Source organism: Pygocentrus nattereri, chromosome 29, assembly GCF_015220715.1.
Source record: "Pygocentrus nattereri isolate fPygNat1 chromosome 29, fPygNat1.pri, whole genome shotgun sequence".
NCBI classification, from domain to species: domain Eukaryota; kingdom Metazoa; phylum Chordata; class Actinopteri; order Characiformes; family Serrasalmidae; genus Pygocentrus; species Pygocentrus nattereri.
Window position 1 is genome coordinate 17842862 of NC_051239.1, and position 12863 is coordinate 17855724.

General features: G+C 41.0%; 1 protein-coding gene across 1 annotated transcript in view; it reads right to left on the minus strand.

Annotated features, from left to right (window-relative positions):
• Positions 1-3921: 3921 nt before the first annotated feature.
• The window catches only part of LOC108412054 (receptor-type tyrosine-protein phosphatase beta-like), an 11496-nt gene continuing 2554 nt past the window's right edge, over positions 3922-12863 (minus strand). The window contains exons 3-12 of the mRNA XM_017683919.2: positions 12364-12437; positions 12036-12135; positions 10995-11085; positions 10811-10887; positions 9021-9155; positions 8687-8809; positions 8436-8596; positions 7097-7232; positions 5146-5210; positions 3922-5047 (exon numbers count right to left, since the gene is read on the minus strand). Coding sequence (XP_017539408.1) covers positions 4780-5047; positions 5146-5210; positions 7097-7232; positions 8436-8596; positions 8687-8809; positions 9021-9155; positions 10811-10887; positions 10995-11085; positions 12036-12135; positions 12364-12371 — 1164 coding nt within the window. The 5' untranslated portion in view covers positions 12372-12437 and the 3' untranslated portion in view covers positions 3922-4779. The remainder of the gene's footprint in view (positions 5048-5145; positions 5211-7096; positions 7233-8435; positions 8597-8686; positions 8810-9020; positions 9156-10810; positions 10888-10994; positions 11086-12035; positions 12136-12363; positions 12438-12863) is intronic.

Consider the following 12863-nt stretch of genomic DNA (forward strand, 5'->3'; position numbering starts at 1 on the left):
TGGGTTTGGAAGAAGGGGAAGGTGAAATATATTGGTTAATATTATTTTCCCTACCTGCAGGTGCACGGTGATATAATCAAAAATGAGAACATTTTAGAGGGGGGGCAAAAGTCTTTGATCAAAGTTTATAGGAAAACTAGAATTTTAACAATTATATTGTAGTGCTGATCTTGGCCTGTCTGGGGATCTAGGAAAACCCATCAGCTAAACCATGTTTTCGTCTTCTGCTAAAGAAATAAACTTTCCTACTAATTACTCCTGCAATTTGCCTTTCAACATCATGTTTTGAAAAAAATACTTTTTTTTTTTTTTTTTTTTACTGATTTTTAGAGGTGGGATAAAGACGATCTCGGATAGGTTTTCAGTTTCAGCCCAGGCCAAGAGAATCTGTGTTTTTATGCAGCCCAAAAAAGGCTGGAAACATTTTTTACTATAAGTGCATGCTGCCACACATTTAGAAGAAAATGATCGTTTCGCAACAGATCATCAAAGATCTTCCCATTTAGAAATCCCACAACATACACCACATCCATAAATGTTTTGTTTTTTTTGTTTACTTTCTCTTTGTTTCTTGAAGCTAAGAAAGTGTGTAGAAAACGTTTCATGGGGAAAAAAGTGGCTTTAAGAAAGAAGATCAGTTAGTGGCCCTTTGAGGCCGGGCCTTCTTCAAAGCCATCCCGTCACGTGTGTTGCAGCTACTACGCCTATATGGATAAGAACAGAAACATAACAGCCCAGTGTTGACCATCTCAGATTTTTTAGGCCTATTGTACTACCCTGTCGTGCAGGCCTAGGGGCTTTGGACGGGTGAGTGAATACCTTTGGCACTATAGTGTACCATCATGCATGCAATGGGAGTCCTATGAAAGCTGCATAGTATGCATATTGTAAGAACTGGCATTGTTATAATAAATTTGTCCATTTTAACAGCAGCGACAAACAAGTTTAAAAAGAATTGATTTCAGGTTGATTTTAACCTTGCCTAAAAATACAAATCTGGTTTCCAAGGAAATCTGATGCAAGCACTTCTCCAAATGAGGCCTTTGTGAGGTTCATGTTCTTTTTGTTTGTTCTGTTTTTGTCTGCTAAATGCACTTTTGTGCCATTATGGCTGGCTATAATATCCAGATGCATTAGGACTTGATTAACTGGATCAGGTGTGTTGGATTTGGATGGGAACTAAACTGTCCAGGGCTATAGATCACCAGGAGTAATTACAGAGGTTGGACAAACATGCTTTGTGTTCTCATGGACTGAGAAAGCAACAGCTTGAAACCTGAGCTATATTCACTACTTACTCTCACTTTCCATGAATGAACATGGCCTAAAATACTGGGACCCTTAATGTATTATTGTGTAGCACGGGCTTTGAAGACAAGCATTTCATAGTGCTTAAATTTCTGTTCTTACCTAATGAGCACGCTTTGTGTCACTCAAATGGCAGACTATAATATTCAAATGCTTTAAGGCAAGATTACCTGGATACGATGTGGCAGATTAGAGTGGGATCTAAACTGCCCAGAGCTGTAAATCACCAGGATTCAGTGTAGAGTTTGACATATTTTGTGTTCTCATAGAATGAGACAATAACAGATTAAAAGCTATATGTAATATTTACTCACACTTTGAAGTCACTTTTGAATGTGTTCTCCTTTATGAGTATGAGCAGGAATTTCCAGCAGAGGGTGCCAATTGCATGTACTGCCCAACTCCTGTGGGCCTTATCTTCAGCTTGCAGCTTATAGTCCAGCTCAACACCAGAGAATTGATCAAAAGGACATTGATAGACAAATAGTATTAGACTTGAGTGCTGCTGGGTGGTATACCATTAAATGAATGAATGGCTCTTCTATAGTGTACATTAACACAGATTATAGAATGAGGAAAATGCTGCTTCATGGCAAAGTAATGAGGAAAGAATACGCTGCATGCCTTGCGCCATCTGACCGTGACACAACAGGCTGGTCGTGTTGTAAGGGGAAAACAAAAGCTGCTAAAATGATGCACCATCTTAAAGAGCTAAAACAGCTCAAAGAGCAGGCGGATTCTGTAGCTGGGGCAGGAAAGCTTCAAGAATCAAGCGTAGATGCTACTCTGTACTTCAGTACTGTACCGAATGACAGAGTGGCTTCTATGCTTGATTCATCCTGAATAAATCTACATCCAGCGGAGGATGGCCTCACATTTGCACTGAGCAATAAAGATGGGAAAGGACTGAAAAGATTAAAGGAGAATTTTAACACACTCCTGAGCGCTAATCCTGCATGTTTCACACAGTTAGAATGAATAATCTCGTGTCAGTAATCTGATAAAAGAAGACTTATGTCAGAATGATCAAGTAGATTTAAAGCAATATACAGTACAATACAGGCTCCGCAGAGTTATTGGTCCAGGTCTGAATATCCATATCCATTTTTTGGCAGGAGGCTTGAACACTGACCGTAGTGCACCAGACTCCCAGTTAGTTATGCTTATGTCACAGAAAATGGGTGTCAGGTTGATTTTGATTGGTTTAACCTATCTACAGCCAGTTCCATCAGTGTTGTTGATCATTTTTATTATTGATTCTATTAACAAAAAATTGCAGCTCTTGTGATTTGAAAATTCCACTTTTTTCAACCTGAGATTTCTACTTGAAAACAATCTCTCAGCCCTAGTTGTACAAGGCTTTTAACATCCCTGGCCAATTTACACGTTTTGTTGATTTTCTAAATGAAAATAAGTTACATCTCCTCTGCAGAGAACGTTTTCTGCAACATTTAATGTAAAATTTATAAAAACGTATTTGCAGAGTTTGAAAATATTTAAAGAAAAAAAGGAAAAGCTAAACTAACTTTTGCACAGGCCACGCTTTACATTATTGGATGTTACACTATGCTAAATTCAGCAAATAGACCGTAATTGTTCTCAGTAGAGAATGTTCATTTCAGCAAAACTATCAACAGAACATGTCACTTAACCAGGGGCGCTTAGATTTAGCTGCATCTGTCATTATCCCCAGATCCCACCCATTTCAAAATGAAAACATTGCTCAGACGCGTTCATCCCTCCATCCAGTGCCTTTAATTAAGTGAACATCTCCTTGTACCTGAAATACCACCAGCTTTATATGTTTCGTTGTACAAAGTTCAAGTGAAGTTATTTAAGGTTTTATTTAGTACCTTCATGTTAAAAAGAGCCATTCATTTAGAACTACTCTTAGATTAGACCCGCTTTATTTAGATCAGTGGTGCCTAACAGTGTTGTTCCAATCCAACTCGCAATGGGCAGGGAAGAAGTAGGAAAGTGGACCTGAGGATGGGAACCACTGATTGACAGGTTTGAAGGTGAAGTGGAGGAATTCTCCTTAAACTGCCCACAACAGGGTTCTAAAAATGAATCCACTGTTACTTGTTTTGGTTATCCTGATCAGTGCATAACAGCTGATATATATGTTTAACACTCAGTATGGCATGAGAGACAAGTTCAGTAGGAGTGTGCCAGTATAAAAAAGCATTACAGAAATGAACCTTTTATCAAAGTTTACAACATTATCACAAAATTGTATTAAGAAAATTACTACGTGTATAAAATAATACAAGCCCCATTCCAGAAAAGTTGGGTCAGTAGGTGAAATGCCAATAAAGCAGAAAACAGTTTCATCTGTGTTCAATTGAAAATGGCACAAAAACATACACCAGTCAGGCATAACTTTATGACCACCTCCTTGGTTCTGTGCTCATTGTCCAGCTTATCAGCTCCACTTACTATATAGATGCACTTTGTAGTTCTGCTGTGTCTGATCCACTCAGACCAGCACAACACACACTAACACACCACTACCACATCAGTGTTACTGCAGTACTGAGAATGATCCACCACCCAAATAGTACCTGCTCTGTGGGGGTCCATGGGGGTCCAGACCACTGAAGAACAGGGTAACAGAGTATCAGAGAAACAGATGGACTACAGTCTGTAACTGTAGAACTAAAAGTGCAGCTACACAGTAAGTGGAGCTGATAAAGTGGACAGTGATGGGACAGGAGTCTGTTTGCCAGTGTGTTATATCGCTTGTCATTCCTCAGTTATACACGTCTTCAGCTGTGTGACTGTTCGGGGCCTCTGTTGTCGCAGTTTGCACTGTACTAGTCTGAAAAGTCCTGCAGGTGGTGGAACGAACTCCCACTTGCTGTCCTAACAGCAGAGTATCTTGCGGTCTTCAAACGCAGACCCTGCGGTTTATGCACAGACATTTAATGATATAATGACCTGTAGAGAGTAAAATATGTTAAGTCCTTGCAAATGCTGGTTGAGGAAAGTTGGACTATTTGCTGATGCATTTTTTTGGCAAAGTGGAGACCTTTGACCCATCCTTGCTCATTAAGCGCCAAGCCTTTCCTGGATGCTCTCTTCATACCCAAGCATGATTACATTACCTCTTATTTTACAATGCCCCTAGTCTTAAATTGCCCCATCCCAATTTTTGTACCTTTGCTTGCATATAGTCTTAATGGGTATCACCAGGCTTTATGGATATGATTGGTGACCCCTGGTACAGTAGGACCTGAAACCTACTACTCTGAAAACTAACCATATCTAAAAATCTCTGATGAAACTACAATTTATTTGACTTAAATGCAGTGACAGTATTTCAGCATGTTAATGACAACAGTATCCTGTGTATTGAATTTCACTGTATTATTACTTAATTTTGGCACATGTGTAATTGTTTAACTAGCTAAATAAGGATGAAGGATGAAGCTGCTGATCCTGGATCAGTCCTGACTGTGCGTCACTGGGCTACAGCTGTGTGTCCTGTGGTGTGTTTTGTGTGGTGGGCAGTATCCTCTGCAGGAGTTTAGCAGGGTGGATCGTCTGCAGTGTGGTCTGTATGGCCCGCCATGCTCTCTGCTGGGCTGGCTGTGTGTGTGAGGCTTGCTCAGAGGAGTGCATGGACTCGGCCTGCTGTGCGTGGTCCGGTGGTCTGCTTCGGCTCCTCCGTCCTCTTCTGGATTGCCTGGTCTTTTGGGACGGTGTTGTTCGGAGTGGTACAGGAGCATTGTGGGTACTGTAGGCATGAAAACAGCATTGATATGTATGTTAAAGTGACACATGTGAAAAAGAATTGTTTTTTCATTCCCTTGGCTGTGCGTTAGAGATTCTTACCTTGGTCTAAGCATGTCCCCACCCAGCCAGTGAAGAAGACACTGATGCACAAGTATGTATTGTTCCTTAAAGAAAACACACACACACACACACACACACACACATTGTTTTTTCCCCTAAACATACAGTATATTGCCAAAAGAATTCACTTGTCTGCCTTCACACGCATATTATATTGAATGAGATCCCATTCTTAATCCATAGGGTTTAATACGATATCAGCCCACCCTTTACAGCTATAACAGCTTCAACTCTACTGGGAAGGCTTTCCACAAGGTTTGTGTTTATGGGAATTTTCAACCATTATTCCAGAAGCACGTTTGTGAGGTCAGACACTGATGTTGGATGAGAAGGCCTGGCTCACAGTCTCCGCTCTAATTCATCCCAAAGGTCTTCACACTTGGCACAATACAGTCAGACAAGTACCGTCTCCTGGCAACCGCCAAACCCAGATTCATCTATCTGATTGCCAGACTGAGAAGCGTGATTGGTCACTCCAGAGAACTCGTCTCCACTGCTCTAGAGTCCAGTGGTGGCGCTTTACACCACTGCATTCCACGCTTTGCACTGCGCTTGGTGATGTAAGGCTTGGATGCAGCTGCTCGGCCATGGAAACCCATTCCATGAAGCTCTCTACGCTGTTCTTGAGCTGATCTGAAGGCCACATGAAGTTTGGAGGTCTGTAGTGATTGACTCTGCAGAAAGTCGGTGACCTCTGCGCACTATGCCCCTCAGCATCCGCTGACCCCACATTTTACGTGGCCGGCCACTTCGTGGCTGAGTTGCTGTCGTTCCCAATCGCTTCCACTGTTATAATCCCACGGACAGTTGACTATGGAATATTTAGTAGTGAGGAAATTTCACTACTGGACTTGTTGCTCAGGTGGCGTCCGATCACGGTACCACACTGGAATTCACTGAGCTCCTGAGAGACTAATGTCTGTAGAAGCAGTCTGCAGGCCTAGGGGCTTGGCTTTATACACCTGTGGCCATGGAAGTGATTGGAACACCTGAATTCAATGATTTGGATGGGGGAGTGAATACTTTTGGCAATGTAGTGTATTATTATATACTTGAAATAAAATATTCAAGAAGACATACAGCATTTACAATAAAATAAAAATGGTTTACTGCTTCTTTAGTTTTGCAGTGGAGCTTTGATGTTAATGTAATAGAAACCAAAAGTACTATTTGGACATGATTAGTTTAACATGGGGTGGTGGAGATATGTAGTTTCACCTCTGTGATTTACATGAGATTAAAAATCAAAAATAAATGACAGAAATGGAAAGATAAAGTTTTTCATCTACTATATTATACAAAAAGTTGTGTAATACTTTCAGCTGCTCACAAGTAGGAAAACATTTCATTTTATTTGTATTGTCTTTTGTCCTACCCATCTACTAAGATCAAAGGGGAGTTGTGCTGACTTTTCAACATTTCTGAATGGTTTGCTTTGAAATTCTTTGTTCTAGACACGCTTACCGAGGCAGAATAGTGGTGGTTATATACCAGACACCACCACAGGAAAGAAATCTGAGTCAGTGAGCTTCTCTATAATTAACCATTTCACCTTAAACCACTCTAAATTATACAGAGATTTTGAAAAATTGGTGGAAATATCCTTTAACTGGATGTAACGTGTCATTAATATGGGAATGTACTGTCTGCAATCAACATCACAGCAAAAAATAAAACATTTTTCATGTGTTTACATGATTTAATATTCAATACATACTGGCTGACTTTACTTGTTCACTACATTAGACTTGCAGCTCCTGTGCAAATGTAAAGCAGCAAACTTGAGACCCCATTCATGTGTTAAGTGAGCAACTACACTTTATACATCTTATTTTTTGGTAAATTTAATGTATTATGAAAATAATATCAAAGAATACCATATGAGATATAACATGCTATGCATTGTTTGTCAGAGGTTAAGCTGTCTCACCAGGTTTTGTACCATCATCACTCGATGTTTGCGCAGATCCTGGACAGCCAGGCGTACTTCAGGGACAATACCCCGTCTACAGAGCTGCATCAACCACAGCAACGCCACAAATGTTCCAGAGCGGCCCACGCCTGCACTGCTCACACACACAGAGGAGAAAGAGTGAGACCAATCTGACTGTAGCACCTTTACACACTGAAATGAGGACCAATTAGGGCACCTGTGGTATTCATTTGCATGTGCCTGCAAAGACTGTAGGGTGTTCCATCTCTCAGTTTGGAATTCAAAGGATTGCCCACATAAGCTCTGTTCAGTCCAGTCATGCGCCCCTTGCTGAGGTCTGCATCAGTGTGGACTCGGCAGCTGTGTCTTACCCATAATCCCTTGCTATAAAGGCTAGGACTACTAGGGGTTGGTGAGCTACATTATGCTGCATTAAGACCTTATCATTGAGCTACATTATGCTTATAGTGTACATGGAAGTATGCTGTAGATAGTAAACTCAGTTCAGTAACATGCAGAAGATATGATACTTGCATCACCCGCATGTCATACTATTCCAGACACGCCCAATCCTGGTCCTGGAGATCTACACACCTGCCTCTAATACTCAGATGCCCTGAAAGCCTTCGTTACCTGAATCAGGTGTGTTTGATTAGGGCTGGAGCTAAACTCTGCAGGGTGGTAGATCTCCAGGACCAGGACTGGGCATCCCTGTACTAGTCTATCCCAAATGCGGATGCCATGCTTACAAGACCTCTTTCCATGAAACACATTAGTACACCTTGCTGGTTCATTGAATGAGTGTTTATGGGAGGAGGTCAGCATTTTTCCCATGTGCTGGGAAACATGACAAAGTCTTTAAAGGGTCTTTCTGCTCAGAAACTAGCATTTCATAAGTAATTTGTCATACAGTATTCTGCAGCACAGCATTGCATCCCTTGACCTCATCGGTTTGACAGAATTCATGATTTTGTAATTTTGTCCTTCAGTGGTCTCTCACTATGTTATCCATGCAGTACATAAATATATCATTCAACTAAATGGGACTCTACTCTGCTAGCCTAGCCACTTTCATAAAGGCAAATAAACACAAAGATGATCTTCAGCTTCCTAGAAGTAACATTGGCTATCTGGCTTTTCATACATACACCTAATCTCATTCTAGAGACTACTGTGGCACCACTGTAGAAACAGGCATGTTTACAACACAGACTATGAAGCAATTGTTAAATTTTGAATTTTGGCTGGACTGCCCCTTTAAGTTAAGTTAAGTTAAGCCCCTTTAAATTAAACCTGCCCTTCAGTTTTGTATAAAATAAAAACTGTGTATACAGACCTGCAGTGCACCACTGTGTACCGTGTGCTTGGTGCGTTTTCTAGGTGTTTCCTGATATGCTCAGCGAAGGCACAGAGAGAGGTGGGATCTCTTGGAACGCCTCGATCCGGCCAGCCGGGGTAGTGATAATGTGTTACGCGCCGCTCTGTGGGATAGCCACGCTAAAACACACACAATTATGCAAAACTTGTTGATTGATGAAAATGTTATACAGCTTTTATCTGCACTGTAGGTCATTATCTCTAACTCACCTGACGTAGGTGGATGGTGGTGATGTAGCAGTCTGGGCCACGGTGACAGGAAATGGTGGTTACTTCAACTGCACCATAACAGCCTGTGCCTCTCTCAGGAGGCCAGTACTGGCTACACAATATCTGGACATACGCATAAGCACAAACACATGCGTTTCAATACATGCAGCTCCTTTCACACAGGAGCTTCGCTTCACTTTCAGCTGCAGATACGGCTTGAAAGTCAAGTTTCCTTGAGTGGCTCAGATGTATCTTTATTACAGGATTATAATCAATTTCACTAAGCCACTTGTGATGGGATTGTGGTCTTGGCTGCCGAGTTGGCATACTACACCTTGTCACTTTCTTTCAGTGCTGTCACCATGACGATGACCTGCACCTTTTGCTCCCAGACCATCCGCCAGAAATCCGCTATGGTTGACTGCAAAGGGGCCTGGGTACAGATGAAGTCACGTTCTGAAGAGCCACCCTACACACACAGAGACACAGAGGCAGTCCTTCAAATGGGATTCTGAAATATTAATTAATGATATTGTTGGAGACCACCCTTCGTTTATTGAATGCCCAGTCTCCACAAGCTTCAACTGCCACATATTATAGCAAAGTTTCGGTGTTTAGTGTGTCCACACTGTGCCCTTATTATAGCTTTCATTCTTTAAGGGGGGCTTGCATTCAAAATCTGCAGGGATATTTTTCCACCCCTAAAGTTCGAAAGTTGAGTCTATTAAAATGCTATATTCTGTAAATCCATACCAACTGTAAGGGCTTTTATCAGGTGAATCAGAGCATGCCGTGGTCTACATTTTGGCCTTAAATCTAGTCCTCAAGGCCTAGACAGTCCATCTATTCTAGCTCCAGCGTTATACTTGGAAAGGAAGCATCGCTGTAGACTCGCCTAGACCAGGGGTCGACAACGTGTGCGGCTCTTTTACTGCCCTGTTGTGGCTCCACAGATGCTGGAAGTTGACTTCAGCCTTGTAAATACCCGAACGTTGACAGACAAAATGGCTCTGCCTATCGTTTAGGTTGTCGCTGTCCTAGACGACAAAGAGATCGGATGAATAGAATCTCCTTGAATCTCCTCCTACTCAGACATTTCTCCAGAACAAAAGACCTCAGTAATCTCACTCCTCTCCTCTTACATTTTATTACAGATCTCAGTAAAGTGCCACACTGAGCCAAGATAATAACACATGGGCCGTTTCAGTTTTGATGCTGTAAGCAACTTTTATAGTGTTATATGAGCCAGAAGTGTCTTACGCCTCCCTTTTGTCTAATGCTGTTTCCCCTTAGAAATGAGCTTTGACAGAAATGTTACAGCCATTCTTTGATGCATTTCGCCGAGCTTTTTCTAAAATGTATATAGTTCTCAAGCCACCTGGAAGCAGTCAGTGAACTGAATCAGGGATTTTACAGTTTCATGTTTTAGATGTACTCGGCATAGAACTGAAGTTCAGCTCATCCCTCCAGCTGAAAAGAAATGTGTGCATGTTTCAAAACAGAAAGTCTAAATAATCACATACTTCCTCAATTTTCTGCCCTATTATGTCAAAAATAATGATTATTATGATAATGAGTGTTGAAATAAGAGCACACTTTTAGTTTTAACTTTTAGTTTTAGCTATTTTTTGTACTTTGCCATTCTTGTGACTTAATGACAGTCATTACTTCAAAACTAATTTCGAATTTAAAGTCACATCAAAGTCCTTCAACCTTGCAGAAATACGTTTACGCATAAAGAGCATGTGAGCCAAAGTCGTGGTTATATTGCTCTGCTTACATGTTCAGTTGTGCCTGATGTTCAATTGCATAGAACTACTTAGCAGATAATTTGCCCACCCATGCAAAGTAGAGTGTCAGTAGACAGGTGGTAATTAACACCTCTCTTAGTAAATCTTGGGATTTTTGGGATATAAATAATATCTGAGAAGCTCAGAGGACTGAAATGAGAAACACAGCCACTAACTACTATTATTATTATTACTGAATCACAAGCGGCCTGACTGCATCCCTGACAGCCCCGCGATATTATTAACTCAGGAACTGATCACGCTATTACTCACTGGTGGGAGACCTGACTGACTGACTAATTAACTGTAAAACTATAAAACATACTGTACTCACAGGCACATAGCTAGCGTTGATGTAATCTGAGTGTGGCTGAGAATCCAGCAGAGACAGCTTAACCCTGCAGTGATCATCTGAAAGACAACCAGAAAGTGATCAGCTCATGCCCTGTGTATTTCATTACAGTAGTGAGGCAGTTTGAATGCAGCCAAGGATTAATTGTAAGTAAGTAAGCACTTACAGGGCAAGATGAACGGGTATCTGTTTTTTTCTTTATTGGCTTCCAGCTCTCCAGCCCTGCATGGTAAGCCTTGCCCAGTGTCATTCAGCTCCTACAAAAATACATAGATTTCATTCAATGAAAAATGTAATACTATAGTAATAGTTATGAAATCAAAACTTTAGTGCTTAATGCTGCATCCAGCTTTAAGCTTATCCAGAGTGGTTTGATGTGAAATGGTTCATTGTACAGAAACATACTGACTCAGATTTCTTTACAGTAGTGGTTAGAGGAACCAGTGGCTTTGATGTCTCCACAATATGGCAATTTTTTGCTGTGCAAAACGACCATTGAGCCTACATTTGCCTTCTGAGTTTTTATGTGCAATGTTGGTAAAGACAAAATAGTGGTAAATCTGAAAATGTATGATTTGTGGAATATTTTGCGTTACAACACCCTGCATTCACCTCTCCACCATGAGTTGATTTAAAAAAATATATTTTACACCAAAACTTTTTCTCAAAAAAATGATAAGGTAATGTTTCAGGCTTCAGGCAGTGTTATAACTTTCTGTGGTGTCTTTTTTGAGGCATTAAACTCTTAAGTCTCTCTAGCACATTTACATCAAACCACTCCTAATGTCCTGGTTTATGTCTTAAAGACTGGATCGTGTAGAAATTCTGAGAAATCTTTAAAAACTTGTGGCACGTGTGCGATGATTTAGGTCTGCAGATTCCCTGATGCTAAAGTTTAGGCATTATCTGTCATTAGATTAACCTTGTAGCTCCATGACAAACCTGCTAAAGCAAACAATGGACACTAAACATGTCTTGGCTGCTTGGCTACATTTTTTTCAATTCACTTAGATTTCAGTGATGAGCTGCAACGCTACACTGCTTCTTGTTTACCTTAGTCTCGCAGACCCGAGTCAGCTAAGAATAGAGAAACAGGTGTGCGGCCCTCTGAGACGTAGATCTGAGCACCTTTACTTGACGTATATATTGTTTAGTGTGTGTAAAGTCACATTGAAGATATGACATGTACAACCAAGTGTTTATTCACCTCAAATTCCCTTTGATATCCTGCATTGCTGTTGGCTGCAAGAGACTGACAGTGCGCATGGAACTCCTGCAGAATGTGCGCCCTTGAATATGTCCTTATCCTACAAATCACACACAAGTATTAGTTGATTCTAAGCATCCATCCATATATCTGTCCATCCATCCATCCATCCATCCATCCATCCATCCATCCATCCATCCATAAATGATTCTGAATTTGACCAGAGTGCTTTTCTGTGATGGAAGGCTTGGACTGAACGCTGGACAGATGGCCCAGTTACCCACACTGAATTTCAAAAGAGGCAGAAAAGAAGGGCAGAGTGTCTTACCTCATCATAGAATATCTTCTACTTGACTCTGGCTGTTTTCACTCTTGGCGTTACGCTGTCCCTTCTTAGAAGCCCTGGAAGCAGCACATTTGAGGATGAAACCCAAAAGCTTAGATTCCTCTTGGATTCCTATCCTCTTGACATTGTGATAGAACGTCTTCAGTTACCAACCATGTCCATATCAATTGGAGCTCTGGGGTGGGGTTGGGTGGTGTTCATGGACTCTGAAAATATCCTTCTTTGTCAAGAATACAACTGACCCAGAAATACCACTGAGGTCCATTTGGAGTGGGAATTCGGGTGGATACGTTTTTTAATCTGTTTTTTTCAACTCAAAACAAACATTTCTTAATATGTCCAATAACGTGTCCTATTATAATATATGCAAAAAAGCTTAATTCCGAGCATATTTTACAGTCACTGGTTTTATATGAACACCAGTGGCTGTGACTCCAGTGACATTCTGTTGAAAACTGAGGCTTTTGTAAACTGGCTGACTC